This window comes from Mastomys coucha, unplaced genomic scaffold, assembly GCF_008632895.1.
Source record: "Mastomys coucha isolate ucsf_1 unplaced genomic scaffold, UCSF_Mcou_1 pScaffold7, whole genome shotgun sequence".
Classification (NCBI taxonomy): domain Eukaryota; kingdom Metazoa; phylum Chordata; class Mammalia; order Rodentia; family Muridae; genus Mastomys; species Mastomys coucha.
In genome coordinates this window covers 74,415,951-74,439,035 of record NW_022196913.1, presented here as the reverse complement: position 1 = coordinate 74,439,035, position 23,085 = coordinate 74,415,951, and the positions used below count along the sequence as shown (strand labels likewise).

General features: G+C 37.2%; 1 protein-coding gene and 1 pseudogene across 6 annotated transcripts in view; both read right to left on the bottom strand.

Moving 5' to 3' along the window:
- Window positions 1–23,085, bottom strand: part of Vps13b (vacuolar protein sorting 13 homolog B) — a 564,858-nt gene that overhangs the window by 495,862 nt on the left and 45,911 nt on the right. For all 6 annotated transcript variants that reach the window (XR_004115303.1, XM_031359340.1, XM_031359343.1 and 3 more), the window contains exons 7-16: window positions 21,882–22,056; window positions 17,878–18,143; window positions 12,307–12,402; window positions 11,812–11,934; window positions 11,239–11,376; window positions 10,222–10,309; window positions 9,357–9,548; window positions 6,356–6,525; window positions 3,479–3,673; window positions 1,903–2,027 (exon numbers count right to left, since the gene is read on the bottom strand). Coding sequence is in view for 5 of the 6 variants with exons in the window: in XM_031359340.1 (XP_031215200.1) it covers window positions 1,903–2,027; window positions 3,479–3,673; window positions 6,356–6,525; window positions 9,357–9,548; window positions 10,222–10,309; window positions 11,239–11,376; window positions 11,812–11,934; window positions 12,307–12,402; window positions 17,878–18,143; window positions 21,882–22,056 (1,568 nt within the window). In the remaining variant the exon portion in view is untranslated. The remainder of the gene's footprint in view (window positions 1–1,902; window positions 2,028–3,478; window positions 3,674–6,355; window positions 6,526–9,356; window positions 9,549–10,221; window positions 10,310–11,238; window positions 11,377–11,811; window positions 11,935–12,306; window positions 12,403–17,877; window positions 18,144–21,881; window positions 22,057–23,085) is intronic.
- LOC116082967 lies at window positions 724–877 on the bottom strand (annotated as a pseudogene).

The following is a 23,085-nucleotide window of genomic DNA, read 5'->3' as shown; positions in this document are numbered from 1 at the left end:
AAAAAAAAAAAAAAAAAAAATCCTGCTTTTTGTTGTTGTTTTCTTGAGACAAGATCTCACTATTCACTATGTAGCCCTGGCTGGCCTGATCTCACTATGTAGACCAGACTGGTCTCAAATTCAAAGAGATCCAACTGCTTTTTTAGTGTCGCCATGCCCTGTCCAGACTTCTTAACAGATCAGAATAGAAAATGTATTAGCTCAAATGGAATATGCTATATATAAAGTTAAATCCATCTGTACGTACCATAATAAATGACATATGAGGAAAATAACATTTACAAATAGAAACCTAACAAGAAACATTAAAAGAAACTGTAAAATGGTTTTATTTCACAGGATTCATTCCAAGAGTTAATTATAATTCTTATAAAGAGTTTATAAATTCTCTGGATCAATGGGCAAATTTCTTTTAAAATGAATAATTTCCTTAATTATTTCACTTTCAAATTATTTCAAATTATTAAAGAAATACAGTATGTTTTTTTAAAAGATACCTGTATCTGTTTTTCTGAAAGTTACTTTGAATGAAAGGAATACTTAAGTAAAAAGTTGAAGACAAGTACATCATATAAATATAATATTGCTAATTATGGTATGTTGAAATACGTTTTAAATGTAAAAATATTTCACTTGAAGATAACTTTACATAAACATATTTCTTCTATTTAAGCAGTTAATTATACAACATGTTTAAAAATATTTAACTAAAAATAAAAAGAAAATATTACCTTTCCTTCAAAAATCTCTTAGAATTTAAGGAAATATGACCTTCAAATAAAGTAAGCAATCCTGAATAGGTGATGAAGTTTTCAATTAGAAATAATAGCACCTCGGATAAACCTCATTGGCTAAGATACTGCCACTGCACAAAGCTCTGAATAAGTGATCACAAAGTTCTGAATAACTGATGAAGGTGAAAACCTTCCAACACACAGTTACTAAACACATCTCTCTATATGATGGGTATACTTTATACAGCACAGGGAATGAAATACCACTCACTGAACTTCTTCCACAGATCTGCCAAGCTCCCAGGAGGAAAGGTCACCCACCTTGTAGTCCCTGATACTCTCTAAGACAGCAGCACGTGCCTCTAACATGAAATAAGTTATTACACATCAACCGTCCTTCCTACTGCAGAAGATACTGAGAACTAACACATTACTGAGAATGACAACAGTAAGATGGCAAGGTAGCTAAGCAGACAAAGTGTTTACCAGCAAGTCTACAGACCTGAATTCAACTCCCAGTCCCATATAATGGGAAAGAAGTCACACCACAGGTATCCCCTAACTTCCTTCCACACGTGTGTAATGGCACATGAATGCATATACATACCACATGTACACACACAAAATAAGTAGCTGTAATATTTTAATTTTTTAAGTTTTAAAAAATGGAGGTTTTGGGGGACTGGCGAGATGGCTCAGCAGTTAAGAGCACTGACTGCTCTTCAGAAGATCCTGAGTTCAAATCCCAGCAACCACATGGTGGCTCACAACCACCCATAATGAGATCTGACGCCCTCTTCTGGTGTACCTGAAGTCAGCTACTGTACTTATGTATAATAAATAAATCTTTGGGCCGGAGCTGGCAAAGACTAAGCGAGCAGGGCCAATCGGAGCGAGCAGAGGTCCTAAAATTCAATTCCCAACAACCACATGAATCACAACCATCTCTACAGCTACAGTGTACTCACATACATAAAATAAATAAATAAACCTTTAAAAAAATGAAAGTTTTCATTTCTTAGGTCTCAAAAAGAATAAAATTTCAATTGTTTTTCTAATATTTTGTATAAAACTAACACGGGCATGCGCTAGACATTTTTTAATTTTTCCATCCAGAAGTTATAAGATAAAAATGAACATAAATCACAGTTAACAAGTAATTACGTACCAGAGAGCAGGGAGTTTCAGAAGCTTCCCATAAAGGGCAGTGCTGAAAGAGGGGATAATTGGTGCAGGTAAGCAGTAGGAGCCACTATGATCCAAGCATGTCAGTCCTGCCTGAAAACCGAACACCTGGAAAACAGAACACAGCCAAGGCTCAGTGTACGCAAGGGTAAGACACCAGTGCGTGCCTGCCACGTCTCATCACTTCCCAGTGAAGCTCCTGGAAGACATGTTTTTCAGTTTTAGACTGTTTGATAACAGTTAAATCTCAATACTTTAACAAAATCAACCCAGAGAAATCTAAAATTATTGTCTTAAATGCTATATAACTATATAACTAAGGATTTTCAAGCCACCAATGTATCAACTGAGAGCAGAGCTCTAATCTGGGGAGTACTTTAATCTTTCTCATGAAGTCCTTCACATGAAATCTGGTGCTCTTTTAGAACAAAATGAGGCTACTGCGATGACTTATCAGATTCAAGGTATGTGCCAGCAAGCCTCAGGAGCTGAGCCCTGTGTTTAACGCCTGGCTAGTGGAGTACTTCTCACAAGCTGTCCTCTCAGCACCACATACATAACAAGCTTGGTAGCAAGCACCCAGTGAGCCACCTCACTGACCCCAGAACTACTTTTTAATATATCTTGCTTTTATAAGTTGGGGATGGAAACACCAGGGAGGTAGATTGCCTCACAAACATAAAGATCTGAGTTTGAGCCCTTGTAGTAACAACTCTGGAGTTTTAGTTTCTTTAAAAAACACAGAAATAAGAATATGTTTCTGTTTTAACCCAAGTGTGTGATATGGAGCTTCTTCAGATTTTCCACAACAGTTATGATTTGCCTCATGCTCCAGCAGAGGCATAATTCTGCCAAGTGCAGCCAGTTTCTGTGATCGTGTACCATTTGGAGCTCGGGGACTTTTCAGAGAGTATATAAATGCTGTGGCTCCAAGAGGCAGGGTGGGTTTTTGGTTGTCAGTCGGCTGTTGTTGGTGGCTGTTGGTCACAGTTTATTATGTAGTCATGAGCAAAGAAGAAACAAGAAATCATGTGGAGACATCTGCTATCAGCCCCAGCTTCACAGCCACATAGACAAGTGTGTGTACGCACATGCATATATGCATGCATGCCTGTACATGGACTCACTGAAAGAAAATGAAGCATTTCCCTTTATAGCAAGAAATCAATGTGACTCCAACAAGAGGAAAATGACTAAAAACATGTTAAAACCTCCATACAAAGCACTATGCCTACATTAATGTTTCTTTTCAAGTAAATCCTAAGCTTTTTAAAGCACCTATATTAAACATTTTTTCACACTGCTTACAAAACTCAATTTTAGATCTTCAAAATTGTGAAATCACAATTGCCAAACTACTAATTTCTAGGAAACAAGAAGAAAATTTGAAAACATCTTAATTCTACTGTCTTAATTATACTAGAGTAGTGCCTAAATATTACTTAAATCTTAACTTCTGAAATACCGATTCTCTAAAACTCTAACCTTAAGCACAAAGAAACTCACTTGCTACTCCTAACGGAACAGACACTAACAAACAGGGCATCCTCTTTCCATACCTTAAGGTAGCAGTGGACATAACAGTAATGAAGAAGGCTATCTGAAGGCTGAGTGAGGCTGCTGACTGCATGGACCAACTCTTCAGCATACATTGGGACAGAATGTTCCAAATTAATTTTATCCACCAATATCTGAATGGATGGCAAAGGCCGAAGTGACTGGAAGTTTGTGGTATTCGTGAAGGTACTTGAGTTCTGGAAAGTAATGGTATTAGTTTTACATTCTAGGAGAACAATGGCTGATCTACATACATCCCTCTACACCAACTTCAGACCCACATATTTCACACTGAGAAACCCAGCTAGAAATGCCTGTTAGAACACTCATGAAATAACCAAATACAGTGTCTTCTAGATGACTCCAAGTATGCCTCAGCTTTTAAAGATTGCATTTCTTTAAAAAATTATTCTTGCTCCTTTAGCTAACGATTTTCATTTCTCAATCAACAGGAAGGAGCATTATTACTCCATAATTTCCTAATCATTCAAAAACCTCAGAAGATTACACCAAATATTGTAAAGGACATAATATAATAAAGTACACAGAAAATGAAACTATGATCCAAAACATATTTACTTATGTTAAAGACACAGAAGCCCTACATCTTGAGAGGGTTTTGGTGGCGGCAGTGTTACATGAACCTTTCTGAGTTCCTGAATTGGTATGGGTAAGCTGCAAGATACCTACAAAATGTATCCTAATTGTATCCCTACCTTTCCTAGAACTAACTCTCAAAATGTCCTAGTCCTGGTTTTTAATGAAGAAAACCAAGATCCTCTTCTTGAGACAACCCTATCTTACAAGCAGTTTCTCTAATCCAAAAAGCAGTAATATTACAAAGAAATGCCACGGTAACACTGACTGACTGAACATCCCAACTCTCACTGTTTTTCCATCATCAGTAATCTGAAATCTATTTTCAATTCAGTCACAGTTTTGTTTTGCTTTCTAAGTAACTTTACTTTGGATTCCTGTGAAAAATACCATAATGAACCACACAGCAATCTGCAGTGTGAAGCACAGAGTTGGTAGGACACCTGCCCATCTGAAGAACTCCAGACTCTGGTTCTCTTTCCAGGCAAGACTGGAGGAGAGGGCATTCTCCCTTCAATCATCATAGCTCTCTTTTTGAAGTTCTCAGGATGGAATCATACAGAGTACCCCCTTAGACTAAACATCTGTGGAAAGTGTGTATGTTCCTCATTCTTTAAACAGACATTTATAACACTCAGGAGTAGTTCTATTGATTTCTGATAATACTCGTTTGTTTATTTTCCTTTTTTAGTTTTTGGAAACAAGGTTTCTCTATGTAGTTCTGGCTGTCCTGGAACTTGCTATGTAAACCAGTCTGGCTTCAGACTCACCAAGTCATGCATTCAATCTTTATTCCTTTGTACAAAACATATTACTTCTTTAGCTTTTGTTTGAAAAGATTAAGTTTTTATTTCATGCATATGAGGTTTTGCCTCTGTGTATAAGGATGTGTACCTGGTACCTATAGAGGTGAGAAGGAGGAACTTGATCCCCTGCAACAGGAGTTACAAATGCACTAAGCTGGCACGTGGGAAACGAAGTATGTGTGCTGCTAACCTCTGAGCTACCTCTCCAGACTTTCTGTGGCTCTGTAAAAGGACTTTACCAATGTATATTGTCTGTTCTATACTTTTAGTTGTTACACAGTTTTGGGGGCTCTCTCCTGTTTGTAAGTCATTGTTTTGCTGCTGTGCCTCTCACATTTGTTGTTTTTGAGATATTCTCTAATCATGGGTTTGTTCCTCAACCATATCAATTTTCAAAGGGAAAACTGCTAGCAAGGAAATGTTACTAAGGGAGTGATTCAAATCACCATGAAATTCTTCTGTTCATACTGTCAGCTCACTCCTAAGCTGCCCTTGTGCAATGTAAATCCTCATATGAGAAAACAGCACTGAAAGGACAAAGGAGAAACTTCACTGTGAACATGGGGTTTGGGGTCAACAATGAGAATTACGCCTGTGAAGGAAATACTGGCTGCTTTTCTTTGAGCCCTTATAAGAGCAACATGTCTGCAGTAAGTACAGATAGAAGTACTAAAGCAGCCCAATTCAGGCTCTGGATAGGAACAAGATGATTTGTTTAGACTATTAGCTTCTCTCATTCCAGTAAGACATTAGAACTTTCTAAATACCACTACTAGAATACAGCTGAGGGACCTAGAGAAAACTCAGCTGCAGTGTAGAATACGTGCATGTTTTACCACATGATCTGAGTCACCTTGTCCTTTGATCGCAATGTTGCCATGAAGGAGAGAAGGTGACAGCAATAACAACTATGCCTTTGTTGAGTACATAAGACATAAAGGACAGGTGAACTGACTCGGGAGTTAAGGGCAAGAGAGCAATCCCTGGGACCCACAAGATGGAAAGAGAGAACCCAGTCCCATAGGGTGTCCTCTGACCCGCAAAAGGGTGCTATGACACATAAAGCGCACGCACATGCACACACACACACACACACACACACACACACACTCACACAGAGAGGAGGGGGGAATGAATGCAATATCTGAAAAATAAAGTTAATTCAGCAGAGCTTTTGATTTCTTCATCACTAAATTTACAACTGCTTGAAAACTAAAAATTAAAGATATGAAGCAACTACCTGAGGTAATAAAGCAGTGTATGGTCCCACTTCCAGAAGCCATCTGCTTCAACATTTCTTTAAAATCTTAGCTTATCTTATTAAAAGTTTTATTTAACATTACCTTCTAAAAATCAGGAACTATAGTTACATTAAGTTTACTCCATCAGGGGAAATAAATAAATAGGTACACCTTAATTTAATAACCAAAATTATACACACACCACTGAAAGCATGTTACTGAACAAGAAGTATACCTTTCCTCCCAAAATGACGGGAAGCAATCGGTCAAGTAAATTGAATTCTGCCATAAAAATTGTGCAAGTACATTTGAGCAGAGTCACCCTTGTATGCCGCGTAGGGATATACTCCTCCAAAGACGACACCTGCTCGGGATCCAGTACTGTCTCCTTTTCATCCTTCCTTTCTAAACAGAAAGCAGGAAAATTCAGTAAAGAAGATTTTAAATAAGTTAATCTTCTTACCCACCTAAACACAGAATTAATCCATTCCTCAAATTTTAAAGGCAATTCTTCAACAATGAAATAGTCATAAGTTACTCTTGATTGTAATACAAGTTACTGAATGAAATAAATCTATAAATCTTTGCTACATAAAAATTAAATAATTTTAATATATCTTTTCAAGAATTCCTAATTTCTTTCATTCAAAGAGTATCAATTTTCTGCACACTAATATATCACTAAAATTAAATGCATAAAGACAAGACATAAACTAGAGAAAACAATTTACCACAAATACACAGATAAAGATATGTGCAGATGGAAACAGAGATCCCAACATACAAAGACTTCCTTTTTGATTTACTTATTTTATGTATGAGTGCTTTCCCTGCATGTACCACATATGGGTCTGGTACCCACAGAAGTCAGAAGAGGTTATCAAATCCCCTCGTTACAGGTAGTCGTGAGCTGCAAAGTGGGTGCTGATATAGAATCTGAGTTCTACACATCTCCAGCCCCAAAATGATATTTGTTAAAGAATTTAAAACTACCTAAAATAATTAAGTAAAATGGGGTTGGAGTAACTTACCCAAAATATGGATTCTTCAAACAGCCAAACATTATATCAAAAGCTAGACAATGTTATTAGGTATCATGTGACTGCCAGTAACGTGGCAGTACATTAGAATTGCACAGTCACTAGAATGTTTAAATTTAAAAAATCGAAATTACTAGGTTTTGACAGGCATCTGGGGGATGAGTCAGCAAATACTTTCTGCAGAGTCATACTGTAAATAAGTATTAGGCTTTGTAGGTCAGTCTGTCACAATTATTCACAAAAGCAGCTAAAGACAATGAACAGCCAAAGAGTTCCAACAAATCTGCATTTATGGGACTTGATGTAGCTAAGAAGTTGTCTAGCATATATGAGGTCTTGGGTTCCAAATACACATTAAAGATACTCACATGTAAATTTCATATATAGTATGTACAAAATTAAATTCTTTAATTACTTAAGATATAAAACCATTTCTGCCTAAGGACCATAATCATCTGGTAGCAGACTATAACCCGATAAAAAGAAACCAAAAGCTTCATAGTCAGCTTATAGGAGTAAAATGTCAGCCATTCATAAATGCAGTTTGGAAGTATCTACTGAGAGTGAAAACATATAATCATTTAAGCTAGCACTTGCTATTAAAAAAAGCCAAAGAACTAAAACCTAACCAAATATTTACTGGAAGTAAAATGGACTATATCCATTTTATTTATTTATTATATTTATTTTATTTCATTATAAATAAATAAAATTTTATTTTATATAATATTTATATTATTATTTATATTTTAATTTATTTTTATAACATTTTATATCATTTATAATTTAATATAATAATATTTGGAATATCTATATTTGTATTTTATATAATAAATTTTATTTACTATATCCATTTCATTTATTATTATATCCATTTACTTATTATTATATCCATGTTATTCTTTATTATATTTATTTTACTTGTCTATCCAAATTATATCCACCCAAAAAAAGCCTATAGAGTAGTAAGAATATATATCTCACAAAAGGACATATACCATAAATATAAAAAAAGAGCAAATGATATATAATTCCATTTATAGGAATTCAAGCCAAGGATGGTAGCACATGCATTTAATACCAGCACTCAGGGAGGCATAGGCAGATAGATCTCTATGAGTTCAAGGGCAGTCAAGTCTACATAGTGTTGAGGTTTGGTACTTTGCTATGTATTGTAATGCTAAGTGCAGGCCCCCAAGACCAGATTGTCCCAGATACTAGAGAGTCTGCACGAAGACCAAAGTAAAGCTATGTAACTTTGCAACCAAGTTATTGGTGAGTAAAGATGCCGAGAGCCAATTGCTAGGCAGAAGAGACAGAGGTGGGGTTAGGCTTCCTGAGCTTAGGATCAGAGGAGAACCACCAATGGAAAAAAGTTGTAGAAGGAAGAAAATTGTGGGTTAGGAGTCAAGAAAGCATGAAAGCATGGCCCAAATCTTCATGAGGGCTGGCCAATTGGACTTAAGAGCAGCCCAGATGAAACGTAAGGAATAACTCAAGGTTTTTAATAGGAAATAGGTTTTAATAGCATAGAGGATAGATATCTGCCCAAATCTAATGTTGATTAAGGCCTATTGTAAATATAAAGGTTGTATGTATCTTTTATCAGGGACCTAAATGATCAAAGGCAGGGTAGAAACTCTGGACTAAGATTCAAAACTTCTACAACAACAGTAAATCCCATCTATGTAAGGCTACGCAATGATGTCTTATCTCAGAAAGGGCGAAGGGGAGGGAAGGAGGAAGGGAGGAAGGGAGGATGGAAGGATGGATGGAAAGACAGACAGACGGATGGACAGATAAATGAAACATTCAAAAACTCCAAGCATCTCAGATGTTAAAAAGTAAAAATAATAGTTATCCTTGAAAACTGAAGATATGGCTCAGCAATTAACACTTCCTGTTCTTCCAGAGAACCACAATTTGGTTCTCAGCGCCCATATTCACAAACGTGTACTGGAAATACCATTCCAAAGCATGGCAGTGAGAACCTGATCAATGTGGCATATCAAGGTCTCGTGCCAAAACTTCCAAGTCTCACTTTAACACTTCCACAAGTTCAGTCCCTTTCAGGTCCACACACAAAAGCTCATGCTAAGAGGCAAATATAACAGAGAAAAAGGAAACACCATAGGAAAACTGAGTTACACAATCAGTAAAATAGCTGGACAATTAAGAATTAGGCCAAAGACAAACCTGGATTTAGCCTGCTATATGGCTCATATTCATGTTCCAGAGCACAAACGATCATCTTCAAAATCCGATGCACCGCACTGCTGTCCAGGCGGCAATCTAGAGGCCCTATCACAAGGCTCTTGGTAGACTTTTCTTGGACAATTCCCAAATCCTCACTTTTCCCTGAAGGAAAGTCTTGTTGACTTGCTGGACCTAGAAGAAGTCAATTTTATACTAACATTTAAAACATTTTAACATTTTAAGCAGACATAAAAGTAAATGCATAAACTCAGTATTTAATTCTGACTAACGAAAACAATGAAGGGAAAAAAAAGATGTCATTTCCGGATCTGGACTCTCCTAGCTCCTTACTTATATACTATTGTTCTTAACATGATTTGTAATTATCATGCGCTTAAATGACTACTTAACCTGTGTGTGACGAGCACTGAAAGAACTTATTTCTATTTTTATGCCCAAAACAAACTTTTTAATAAATATATATATATATAGTTTTCAAAATGTATTAAGTATAGAAAAGGAAGTGTTTTCTTCCTGACATACTAAAGCAAAGTAAAATTTTATATATACAACTTTTATATTTAATATAAATGAATACTAATACTAGTTGGCTATTCTATTATAAAAATGTTTTCAAACAGCTATACAAAAAGTGCATTTAAAATGCCAGAATCTATTAGAAAATTCAAATAAACACTAAAAACTCTAAATTACAACACTAAAACTAAACCATTCCCCACAAAATACATGAAGGTATGTGTGGTACGTGTAACAACACATCTGCCAAGGGCCACCGCACCATGAAAATGCCTTTAGTTTCTGCTGCTTAAGCAAAGGGAAATACAAACCCAAGAGAAGCCAATACCTTTGCCACTGCTGTACTCCATGGTATACAGGTAATCCATGTAAAACGCACCAAACCTTTGCATGCCAGCTATGTCAGTGTGTGTCTCCTGCCAACAAGTAAATAGAAACAGAACATTGGACAGAACAAAGTGTTAAAACAGAATACATCTGATTCAATACCCTCTGAGGACTGCATCAACTCAAAGGATTGTGAATGCAAAGGAAGAGAGGCAACCCAAAGAATTCACTCCTAAAGCAAAGCAATGCTCCTTTAACTCTGACCTCACCGGTGCCCAGCCAAACTTCTACTACACATTTTGAAGACTATCAATCATGTCAGGTTAATGAATAGCTATAATAGAGTAGGTAGTACACACTCTTTTCACTTTGTGTGTCCCTTTATCACTATCACAAAACTGTCCAATAACGTATCCTCTCAAACAGAGTTAGTCCATAGTTACTTCAATTAGTGGCATGAAGCATTTTAAACACTGAAAGTAGATTAAAATGTGTGTTCATCACACTAGAAACATTAAATTCTTTAGTTTAATAATGAAAGCCAATATTAATGAAGAATTAAAATATAAATTATAAGTTTGTATCATACAAATACAGGATAACTTAAATTTATGTAAAAATGTACTAATACTCTATAAGCATATTAATACTTGTTACATGAAAAACTTGAAAAAAGATTAAAGTATGGAATGAAAAGTCACGTTCATTTTCACCAATCTTACATTTTAGAGAACAAAAATTAATAGAGGTAAATCTATGTGTTTCCTCCAAACTAATTAACTATTGTAAAGTATAAATATGGTTGTTGTAATATGACCAGAGTTATACTATAAAAGGCTAAGCATTTCTGTACATCCCTTATTCCTATCTAAGTGTAAAACTGGACTAAAACATTCCAAATGTTTCAATAAACAATCAGTGCTTAAAAGAAACTGAGAAGAAAACAGTAATCACAAGTATTCACACAATGCATTTACCTAACTACACAAGAATTTAGTTCAAGTATCTATTCCCTGACCTGATGGTGAGCTGCATCCAAGATAAACTCTGCACGGGTGCCATTGTTCTCTGGACTCCGGTAATCAAACAATGAATTTGTAAGGTATGTCAAACCTTTAGTACTCAAATTTTCACCACAAATGAAAAAGCAGGCTTCCTAAAAAAAATTAATGTATAAATCAGAACAGGAAGAAAAGTCGTTAGACTATTAAAGGAAGTTTTTTTTTTTATATTCCACTCATTTAGCATTCAACAGAAATAACTAAAGCTTGAGGTCCCATAAACAGCAAAGGAATGGTAGCTCCATGCGTATTGCTTATTTTCACAAACAACATTAAAAAACAAAAAAGGAACTCCAAGCAACTGCCATAAACAACAAAGAAGCATTTGTGAATGAAATATATTTGCAATGATTTCCAAGAGTTACATGCTATCAACTTTTTCATGTCTTCTGAGATCTATAACTTCTTGCAAGAGAAATGCAGAGGGAACAGAAGCCACTGACAAAGGTAGCCGAGCAGACCTCACATGGTCATTATAATAATTTATTATCATTACAGCCATTTCAAATAAGGGGGAAATCTTGACTTACGGTTTCACTCCTATTCATATGCTCCTCAAAATCTTTAACACCCAGAATTCCTTTAAGACACATGGCTCTGCAACCTACAAATCCAATCTGACAATCAAAGAAAGGTTCTCCCATCATAAGAGCCTGCAAGAAGAAAGGAACATCAGAACTAAGAATTTGTAGTGAACAAAGGTATTACAGGCTTTCCTTCTAGACTTTCTACAGAAAACACTGTTAGACTGTTGCACTTTCAAATGCATTCAGAGATGTATACTCTATGACACAAACAGCTTTCTTGTCTGTCTCCTCAAACTTCCTAAATGGCTGGCAATCTGTGAACACCAAGCCTCCCACACCCACATACTCATGCTATGAAACAAATTCACATTGCCTATTAAAGAAATAATTATTCAACTACTAACACTAAGAACGATTTGTAAGACTATAAATCTAAATATTTTAAATAAATGACTATGACAAAGGCCCGTGTTACCAGGTTTAATGGCGAAAGGTTACCTCAATTGTAGTTCCTTCTTGTTCCCAACACAAAACTTCCTTAGATTTTACTTTCTGTGGGCTATAATAGCTATTTTCAGCTTGCATTTCAGTGAGCTAAGAAATAGAAGAATATTAGGTAAATCAAAACTAGCCATAAAGAGCAACGCACTGTCATTTTTCACTATGAATCACAAAAATAAGGCCAATTTTAAGATTCAGGAAATTTAATTATAAAGCAGAAAAACAGGTGCAAAAAAAAAAAACAGCTGTTACAGATTATTCACGGACTACGGTCAAAAACATGAGTCTAAATATAAATACCACATCTTAACTCCTTCATTACACTTAAAAAGTGAAAGCTACATATATTCACAGTCCCATTCATAAAATGGTTCAAAAATGTATTGTATATACTACGACTTTAATTCATTTTATTGTCTCATATTTAAGTGTTTAATTTCTATCATTTCCAAGAGTCTTCATTATTTTTAAAGGAAAAGCAAGCTAAGGAGAAACACAAGTAGATTCCACAAGACACTCTGGCTCTAGGGGGAGGTAGGATGGCAGGTGTTCACTCCCACTGCCCCACATAAGCCCTCCACAGATCTACTCAGGCAGCTGCACACATCTCACCTGCTAGAAACAGACACCAACATGGGCAGTGACATAATACAAACAGTGCTATTTCCCTGCAGCTTGTACTGTGTGACTTTATGTATCAAATTTCATATACTTTATTTAATTACTTCCCTTTTTGGATGTTATTGCTTGGTTGATTGGTTTTGTGAGATGTGGTCTTCCTATATAGCCTTGGCTCACTAGATACACCCACTGGTCTGGAAGTTGCAGCAAGTCCCTGCCTTTGAAGCCCAAGTGTGGGAAGTAGGAAAGCGCACCTAACCTTACACACCTTTTCTCCAAACACAATGGGCTATATAGTTTTCAACAATGAAAAGATAAAATTACAGGACTGAATTACAGAATAGAACTTATTAGTACTGCATCGGTTTTTGGTTATGGTTTGGCTAACCAAGTATGGCAGGATAAACTGGTAACTAACAGAGGAAACGGAACAGAGACACTCTGCACCACTGCAGCAGCTTCTCTGCAACTGTGACATTCCCTCCAGGATGAAAGGGTTATTTCTTTAACTAACATGTACTTCTTGGGTTTGGCAATGATTTGGTTATTGTTATTCCTGCAAGATGGTGATATAATGGTCTTCAAATTGAAATACAAAGACAAAGATCACATTTTAAAAACTTTAATTTAAGACAAATAAAAGTTACTGAACTGGAAATTATAATTTTAAGCATGATTACTTTATACTGAGAACCAACTAAGCATTCCTATTTACTTCAATAATTCTACATTTTTTTCTCTTACAGCATAAGCCTTTATTCTTTTAGGTTTCAAGTAATGGCATTCTCAAAGTTGTTATTTTTAAACATAATTTGGAAAGCTAAAATATTAAAGTAGAATTGAATTTTTAAAACTTGATCAGCCTTCAGCTGTCTACAATTACTCTACAGAAAAAGCAATTAATTGATTAAAAGGACTTAAACGTTACAAGAACAACTTAAATATTACTACAAAAATGCTACATTTAATTTGGCATGATTTTTGTTGGACTAATATCATCTGTTCAAAATGCTAATAGAGAAACATGACCTTATTTTCTGACCAAAATGTAAACCACAAATTAAGTCCATACATTCTTCAGATCCAGCAGAACCCTGAATGCCAATGCTTTCCTCCTACACATCAGCACATTTTCCCTAGAGAAGCACAAAGGCTCTACATTTTAAAAAATAGTTACTAACTGGTAACAAACACAGTACAATGCTCCAAAGACACTTTGCATATAAACGCCTATACTGAGTCTATAAAATATAATTAATTTTTATCCAAAAATTAATAAAATGTAATACAATAACCTCAATTTTAAAAGTGAATAAGCAAAAATCATTTAAAAAGCTCTGAGTCACTGATTTTCCTCACAACATAAAATTTTAAAGAATACATCTTGAAGTACAGTTGAAGAACTCATAGTCTATGGATAGCTTGCAAGAAATGTTGCTGACGACAACCTAACTTGAAATAGTCATAAAGTCTGAGCAGTTCAGTGGATAACCTGGAATTTAACACCACATACAGCAGTGGGGAAGGCAGGGCAGCACAGGAAAACCAAGTGCCTAAAGTCCGAGCCGTGCAAATGACAGCAAGCTGCCATCTGACCCTAAGGCCCAATGCAGAGCAGGTACAAATGAGATCCTCCACCATGTCCACACAGCCATCCAACAACACTCAGGATGATCCAGGTCAGAAGACAATTCAAATCACCAGACGAAGTTTCTGTTCAAAAACTTCCTAATTCACTCACAATAAAGATAAGTTTATCAGGACCTAAGCAGTTTTCAAACTACACTGCTACAAACTGCAAACTTCCACTGTCTCTGACAGTTTTAAACTATCTGCACATTAGCTCACTTCGTTCTAAACCAGTTTTCTCCTCGCTCGTTCCTGAACGCTTGCGCTATCTACACTAGCTAGTCCTGAAATGCTCATTCCCATATAGCCACTGGATTTTCTCTTTCACATACCTTTGCTTAGATACCTTTGCTTCACAAGACGCCTTCCTTAGTCAACCAAGTTTAAAATGCATAAGCCTATCCTTTTTAATGCAACACTAATACTTTCTTCTGTTTTCTATTTAACATTTAATAAACACACTTTAAATCTCATTGATTATAATTACAAACAATATAAGCTCTAACAGTCTACATTGGTGACCACTAGTATATTTATGGGGACAAAAAAAATACCTGAAATACAGCTGGCATTAATGAATATCAATTATATTGATATTAATTATAACAATTATATTGGTGATAAGTATTAATTATATTAATAAATTATATTAACAAATGTATTATGGCAGTTGGTGGCTGTAATCCTAGCACTTAGAAGGAAAGGCAGAAAGATCAAAAGTCCAAGGTCATGCCCCAGCAATTAATCAAAAAGTTTGAGCCCAGCCAATTTGTCCTATTGACAGTGTCCTTTGCCTTACATAAGCTTTCCAGATTCAGGAGGTCCCATTTATCAATTCTTGATCTTAGACCCTGAGCCACTGGAGTTTTGTTTAGGAAATTTCCCCCTGTGCTAATGAGTTTGATCAGAATGGCTAAGATCAAAAACTTCAGTGACGGCATACGCTAGCAAGGATGTGGAGAAAAATGAACACTCCTCCAATGCTGGTGGGATTACAAAATGGTACAACCATTTTGAAATCAATATGGAGGTTCCACAGAAAATTAGAAATAGATCTACCTGAAGAACCAGCTATATCTCTCCTGCGCATATACCAAAAGATGCCCCACCATGCCACAGTGGCACGGTTCCAATAAGTTCATAGCGGAACATAGCAGCCTTGTTTGTGATAGCCAGAAGCTGAAAACAACCCAGACACAAGAATGGATACAGAAAATGTGGTTCATTTATACAATGAAATACTACTCAGCTATTAAGAACAAGGACATCATAAGTTTTTCAAGTAAATGGATGGAACTAGAAAATATCATCCTGAGTGAGATAACTCAGACCCAAAAGGACATGTACAGTATGTACTCACTAATATGTAGATATAAGCCAAAAAAGTACAGAATACCCAGGAAACAACCCACAGGACTCAAGAAGGCTAACAAGCCGAAGGGCCTAAGTGAGGATGGGAGGGAGGAGAAAGCACTCTCCAGGGGCGGAAAGGGAGGGAGGGATCTGGGTGGGAGAGGGGACAGAGAGGGGAAGGAGGTAACATGATCAGGTATTGGGGGTAGAAACAGGACTGAAGCCCTGAGGGCCAGCAGAAAGAATGGAAACAGGCAACCTCAAGAGGTAGGAGGTGGGGGAACCCTCTAGAATATACCAAAACCCTGGGAGGTGAGAGACTCTCAGGACTCAAAGGGAAGAACCTTGGATGAAGTACTCTATATCGCAGAAGAGAGGGGGAACTTATAGAGCCCACCTCCAGTGGAGGGATAGGACATCAAGTAGAGGGACAGAGTTGCCATCCCACAGTAAAAAGCTCTGACCCGTAATTGTTCCTGTCTGAAAGAAATGAAGGGACAAAAATGTTGAAGAGCATGAGAGAAAGGAGATCCAGTGACAGGTGCAAATCGGGATCCAGCCCAAGGGAAGGAAGGCCTGGAGCCCTGACACTGTTACCTGCCATGGCTGCCCTCTGAGAGGCCCAACAAGCAGCTAAAAGAGTCAGATGCAGATACTAGCACCCAACCAATGGACAGAAACTGTGGACCCCTGTGGTTGAATTGGGGAAAAGCTAGAAGAAGCTGAGGAGGAGGGTAGCCCCACGAGGAGACCAGCAGTCTCAACTGATCTGGACTCCCAGGATCTCTCAGACACTGGACCACCAACCACCAATCAGGCAGCATACACCAGCTGATATGAGGCCCGACACATATACAGGGGAGGACTGCAGGGTCTGGCCTCAGTGAGAGAAGATGCACCTAACCCTGGAGAGGCTTGAGGCTCCAAGGTGTAGGGAGGCCTGGTGGAATGGGGGTGGGTAGGTGAGGACATCCAGTGGACACTGGTAGGGGGAATTATGGGATGGGGAGTGGTTGGAGGGTGGGTGAGGTAGACCAGGAGTGGGATGAAGTCTGGACCGTAAAAAAGGATTAAAGAATAAAACTAAATAAATTTTAAAAATAAATAAATAAAATGAAAACTATGTGCTAAAGAGATAGCTCAGGAATTAAGAACATCTGCTGTTCTCGCAGAGGACATGGATTAAGTTCCCAATACCAATATGGTGGCTCACCATTATCCTAACTCTACTTCCAGTGGATCCACTGACTTGTGACCTCAGTGGGCATCAGACACACAAAGTACACATGCACACATGTAGACAGAACACTCATATAAATTAAAATAAATCTAAAAGTAAAAAATAAGATAATATTAAAAGTGTTAGCAAGGCTGTAAAGAAAAAGAACTTCAAACATACTAATGACAAGAATGCAAATCAACATGGCCAAATGAACATCGTATTGATTTTTTTTTAAGATTTATTTTTAATTATGTGTCTGTCTGTCTATGCGGGAGTGACTTCACATGAATACAGTGCCCCACAGAGGACAGAAGAGAGCACAAGATCCCCAGGATCTTGACATGTTTGATGCTGGGAACCAAAACTCAGTCCTCTGAAATATGATCTCTTCATCACCAAAACATCTCTCTAGAACCAGCTATGAGATTTTGTTTTAATATGCACCTCTACATTAGAAATATTAAAGCAGGTCTATATACCAATCAACTGATCTAGGGCAAGGAGTAGATATTACACAGATAAGAAAGAAAAGTAGAGACAACTTTAACAAGAAGAAATCAAAATTCAAGAATTCAGTTAGAAGGATCATGCAATTTTATGAAGAACTATGAGACTCTACCTTTTATCTGCTACACCACCTGCCCCTTCTGCCCCTTCATGGTTAAAGTTACAATGCTGCTAAAATATAAACATCCCTTACAGTTAACAGATATGAGAAACAACAGAAAAGAAAAGAAACCTACTTTAAAAGTCACAGTAGCCTTTGTGCAATAAAATCCTACAGAAACAATGGGATCCTTCAAAGTTTGAGCTTTCTGTTGATGCATGGTTGATGCAAGGTCAGTCCCAAGGTCATCTTCCTCTCCATCATCATAACTCACAATTGCAGGAACAAATGACCAGGCCCAGGACACCCATCCCTGAGGCTCCTCATAGTCCTGTGAATATAACTCTTGGCCTTTGTATGGAGCAGGATACTGCATATCTATTCTACTTTCATCTTCAGTACCTGCCAATAAAAATAGAGTCATTTTAATTAAATAAAGAGCATCTAAATAGAAAAAAATAGCTTCTTTTGTAATTCAATATATTTGCTCTAAGCACTTAAAACATCCAAGAAAATTTATCTTCCCAATAAAGTATATAATAAAAGTTTCCACACAATGGCTGTTAGACAATAAAGGCTAGACTACTATAGGGTGGGAAACAAGAATAATGAACTCTTTAAGCACCTCATCTTACTTACAGCCTGGAATAAATTGTAAGCCACATCCATGAAAGGGAAACTCAATCCGAGTTTAGAGTCTTCCTTAGATGAGAAAACAGTGTAGCAGATTGGGGGCAGGGTTGGGGGTGGGAGTGTGGAGGGGGAATCTTAAACTGTTGACAGCCACTCTGCTCCCACCTAACAGACTTAAAGCAAGACTAAAATGAAACATTTCCAAATAATGTCACTATCTGCTGAAACACAAAAATGTCTACAACTCAGCAAGATAAAATCTACAATGTCTAGCATTCAATCAAAAACTACTAGGCAGTCAGATATAGTGGTGTTACAGTTATGCCAGGACTGCTGGAGCCCAACAGTTTGAATCCAAACTAGGCAGCTAGTACGAGTCTCCTCTCAAACAAATATAAATGAATAAAATTTATTAAGGCAAGTAAAAAACATAATGAGGGAAAAGTAAAACAACAGAAACAGGTCCAGAAATAATAAAGATCACAGCTATATAGAGGGTATGTATTCCAAAATGTTTAAACAGGTCAAAAAGAGACATGAACCATATGATTCTCCACTGAACTTTCAAACACAAAAATATGGTAGATAAAGCTAAAAGCAGATAATTCACAGAAGAAAATTGCTGAGTTATTCTGGAAATAGAAACTACATAAAATAAAACACACAAAGAAAGAAAAGAAACTAACAGATAAAGAAAGCTCAAAAGAGCTCCAGCAAATAAGTCGCCTAAAATACATGTGACCCGAACTTTCTATGGTAGAAATCAAATATGTTCAAAATTTGTCCACATATACATGCAAGCTGAGAATGCATATATCTAAATGCTTCAGTGAATTCCAAGTACACATAACAAAAAGACAGGACCCAAGAGGTATCATTATCAAGCTGCCCAAAACTTTCTAAGAGGTTTGCAAGTTTTTCCACACATAGACATACAGAATAAAATGGTAAAGAAAACATCCTGGCTTTACAAAAGAAAAAGGAAAAAAAAAAGGAAAACTAAACCAAACTCCTTCAGAAGCAAACAGCAGAGTTGTTTTCTTCCACTGATAAAATAAAAACGTATTAAGTAAAAAAAATAAACCTAGCCAGTCTCTTAGGTCCCAGAAAGCAGTAATATTTTCTTTCATGTATATATGTGCATGTGTTGTGTACATGTGTAAAGATGCAAGGTTGACATTAGGAATCTTGCTCCATTGCTCTCCTCCATACTCTTGTGGCAGGTTCTCTCGGTTATTACAGAGTCTGGCTAGTCAGCTGACTCTACAGATCCAGCCTCACCCTTCCAAGGACTGGAATTCCTGAGGTCCAGCAGAAAGAATGGAAACATGCAACCTCAGGAGGTAGGAGGTTGGAGGATCCTCTAGAATATACCACAGACCTGGGAGGTGAGAGACTCTCGGGACTCAAAGAGAGGGACCAGAGATGAAATGCCCTACAGTAGGGAGAGGGAACTTAAGAGCCCACCTCCAGTAGGAAGACTGGACATCAAGTGAGGGATGGGGTTGCCATCCCACAGTCAAAACTCTGACCCATAACTGTTCCTGTCTGAAAGAACTGCAGGAATAGAAATGGAAAGGAGGACGAGGAAAATTAGGTCCAGCAACAGGCCCAAAGTGGGATCCAGCTCAAGGGGAGGCCCCAACAACTTGACAGTATTACTGAGGCTATGGAGTGCTCACAAAAAGGGACCTAGCATGACTGCCCTCAGAAGGACCCAACAAGCAGCTGAAAAAGTCAGATGCAGGTGGCTGGCAAGATGGCTCAGCGGGTAAGAGCACGGACTGCTTTTCTGAAGGTCCTGAGTTCGGATCCCAGCAACCACATGGCGGCTCACAACCACCCCTAATGAAATAGGACGCCCTCTTCTGGTGTGTCTGAAGACAGCTGCAGTAAATTACGCCGGAGCAAGCAGGGCTGGAGGGAGAGGGGATGGCAGAGGTCCTGTGTTCAACAGCAACCACACACATAATGGCTCACGGCTGTCTGTACAGCTACAGTGTACTCATACACATAAAATAAATAAAAATAAATTTAAAAAAAAAAAAAAGAGTGAGATGCAGATATTTCCACCCAACCAATGGACAGAAGCTGTTGACCCCTGTGGTTGAATTAGAGGAAAGCTGGAAGAGCTGAGGAGGAGGGCGACCCTGTAGGAGGACCAGCAGTCTCAACTAACCTGAACCCCCTGACCCCCAGATCTCTCAGATACTAGAACACCAACCAGGCAGCATACAACAACTGTTATGAGGCCCCAACACACATTCAGCAGAAGACTACCAGGTCTGGGTTTAGTCAGAGAAGATGCACCTAACCTTCAAGAGACTGGAGGCCTCAAGGAGTTTAGAGGTCAGGTGGGGTGGGGGTGGAGGGTAGAGGCATTCTCATGGAGACAGGGGGGCAGGGAGGAGGTATGGGGATGGACCGGGAGAAGAATAAAATTTAGAGTTTAAGATAAATAAATAAAAATAAAAACAAAAAACAAGTCATTGCCAAGGCCAGCTGACATTTATGTGGGTTCCAAGGATTCAACCTCCCTCCCATCTTAGGCTTGCAGAGCATATTCTTTTACCACTGAACCAACTCCTTAGCCCTGAGAGCAGCAGTTATTAAAGAAAAATTTGTACATTATATTATATCAAAACTTATAACTTCTGTCCATAAACTATCTGGTAAAATTGAGAAGGTTGGGCTTACAAAATGACCAATAGGTAAAGCCATTCCCCACAAGGCTGACCATCTCAGTTCTGTCCCTAGAAAGCACATAAGAGTGAAAAAAGAGACTGGACTCCACAAAATTCTCCTCTGACCTCCACACATGCACACACACACGCACACACACACCACGTACACACATACACATATCATGAACGTACACATACCATTTACACACACACATATGCACACACACATACATAATAACATTTTAATTAAAAATGAATGAGCAAGTCACAGACTGACAAAGAAAACTCATATGACTTGAAGCCAGAATATATAAAAACAAATTTGTAGTAAAAAAAAAAGCTCTAAAATGGGCAATATTTAACATATCTTTTATAAGGACGGGTAAGTTACAAACGCAAGTACCTATGAAAACACTCGAAATATTTAGCCATCCAAATTATGCAAATGAAAACCATGCGCTATGACAACAAAATCGTCAGAATGATGACATGAAAACATGCTGGCTTCAGCAAATACTGTCAGGACAGACAGTGACTGGAACTGTCACTTACTGTTGAAAGACCTCATTCTGCTATGCTTTTAAAGTTTTAAGTTATAAAAATCCATAGTTCTAGCCGGGCGGTGGTGGCGCACGCCTTTAATCCCAGCACTTGGGAGGCAGAGGCAGGCGGATCTCTGAGTTCGAGGCCAGCCTGGTCTACAGAGTGAGTTCCAGGACAGCCAGGGCTAAACAGAGAAACCCTGTCTCAAAAAATAAAAAAAATAAAAAAAATAAAAAAAAAAAAAATCCATAGTTCTAAATTAAGTTTCTGTTATACCAACCTGTAAGGTTTCCTAATGTATCCTTACTGAGACAGGGGGGGTCTTCTGTTTCACCATCTTTAAAATTGCCTATTTCTCCATAATATAGAGCAATCCCAAGCTGCATTATCCGGATAAACATAGGTAGCTGCTGATCTGTGATAGAAAGCTTCAGACTCTCTACCAAGGTATGGATCTGTAATGTGAGAAAGAATAGCATCGTCAAGAAGAAGATGTCTTTAAAGTGAGAAGATCAATGCAAGTCCTACAATAAGACATTACGTAAAAACCAACAATGTCTCAAGCATTTCTAATAATAAAACAAAAATAACATTTATACTAAAATTTTAGGAATTAAAACATATTTACTGTGATGAATATGCTTTAGAAGTAAATCAGATTAAGACAAATACTGTGGAAACAACTAATAATCAAGATATATTCATATGAGATTTCTAGATTATCCTAGAAGAGAAATTATATAACTAGATAACCGAAAATATGACTATTTCCTCCCTTCACCCTTTTTTAAAAAATGGTCAAATTGTTGGGCATGGTGACGCACACCTGTAATCCCAGCACTTGGGAGGCAGAGGCAGGCGGACTTCTGAATTAGAGGCCAGCCTGGTCTACAGAGTGAGTTCCAGGACAGCCAGGGCTACACAGAGAAACCCTGTCTCGAAAAACCAAAAAAAAAAAAAAAAAAAAAAAAAAAAAAAAAAAAGGTCAAATTCAATTTCATGATGTCATTTTAGTAAAATTTCAATCACTTTTCAATTTTATTAATCATAGGCATCCTAAAACCATACATTAAAATTGGCTAAGAGACTCACATTATAAATCTATAGGTATGGAAATAATTAAAGTGTTATTATCAACTACATAAAATAAAATAACTTTATGTTCAAGGAATTTTTCTGATAATTTTTAAAGAAATTTAAACATGACACAAAAATTTTAAAAAATAAGATTATTACCAAATAGGACATAATAATCAAAGTTCTCCTTAATAAGAAAGAGACAACTATGGAATGTCACCATAGCTTAACTGTAATAGTTTCCTGCTGTTACATAAATATGGAGAAAAAATAATTAAGCCAAGTCTCTTGAAAAGTTTATTGTGAATAACTAAAATCAAGTCTAAACTCAAGTCTCTTAGGTTTATTGTAAGTAACTGGCATTGGAGTATCTATGACACATGAAAAAGAAATCATAAATCATTACT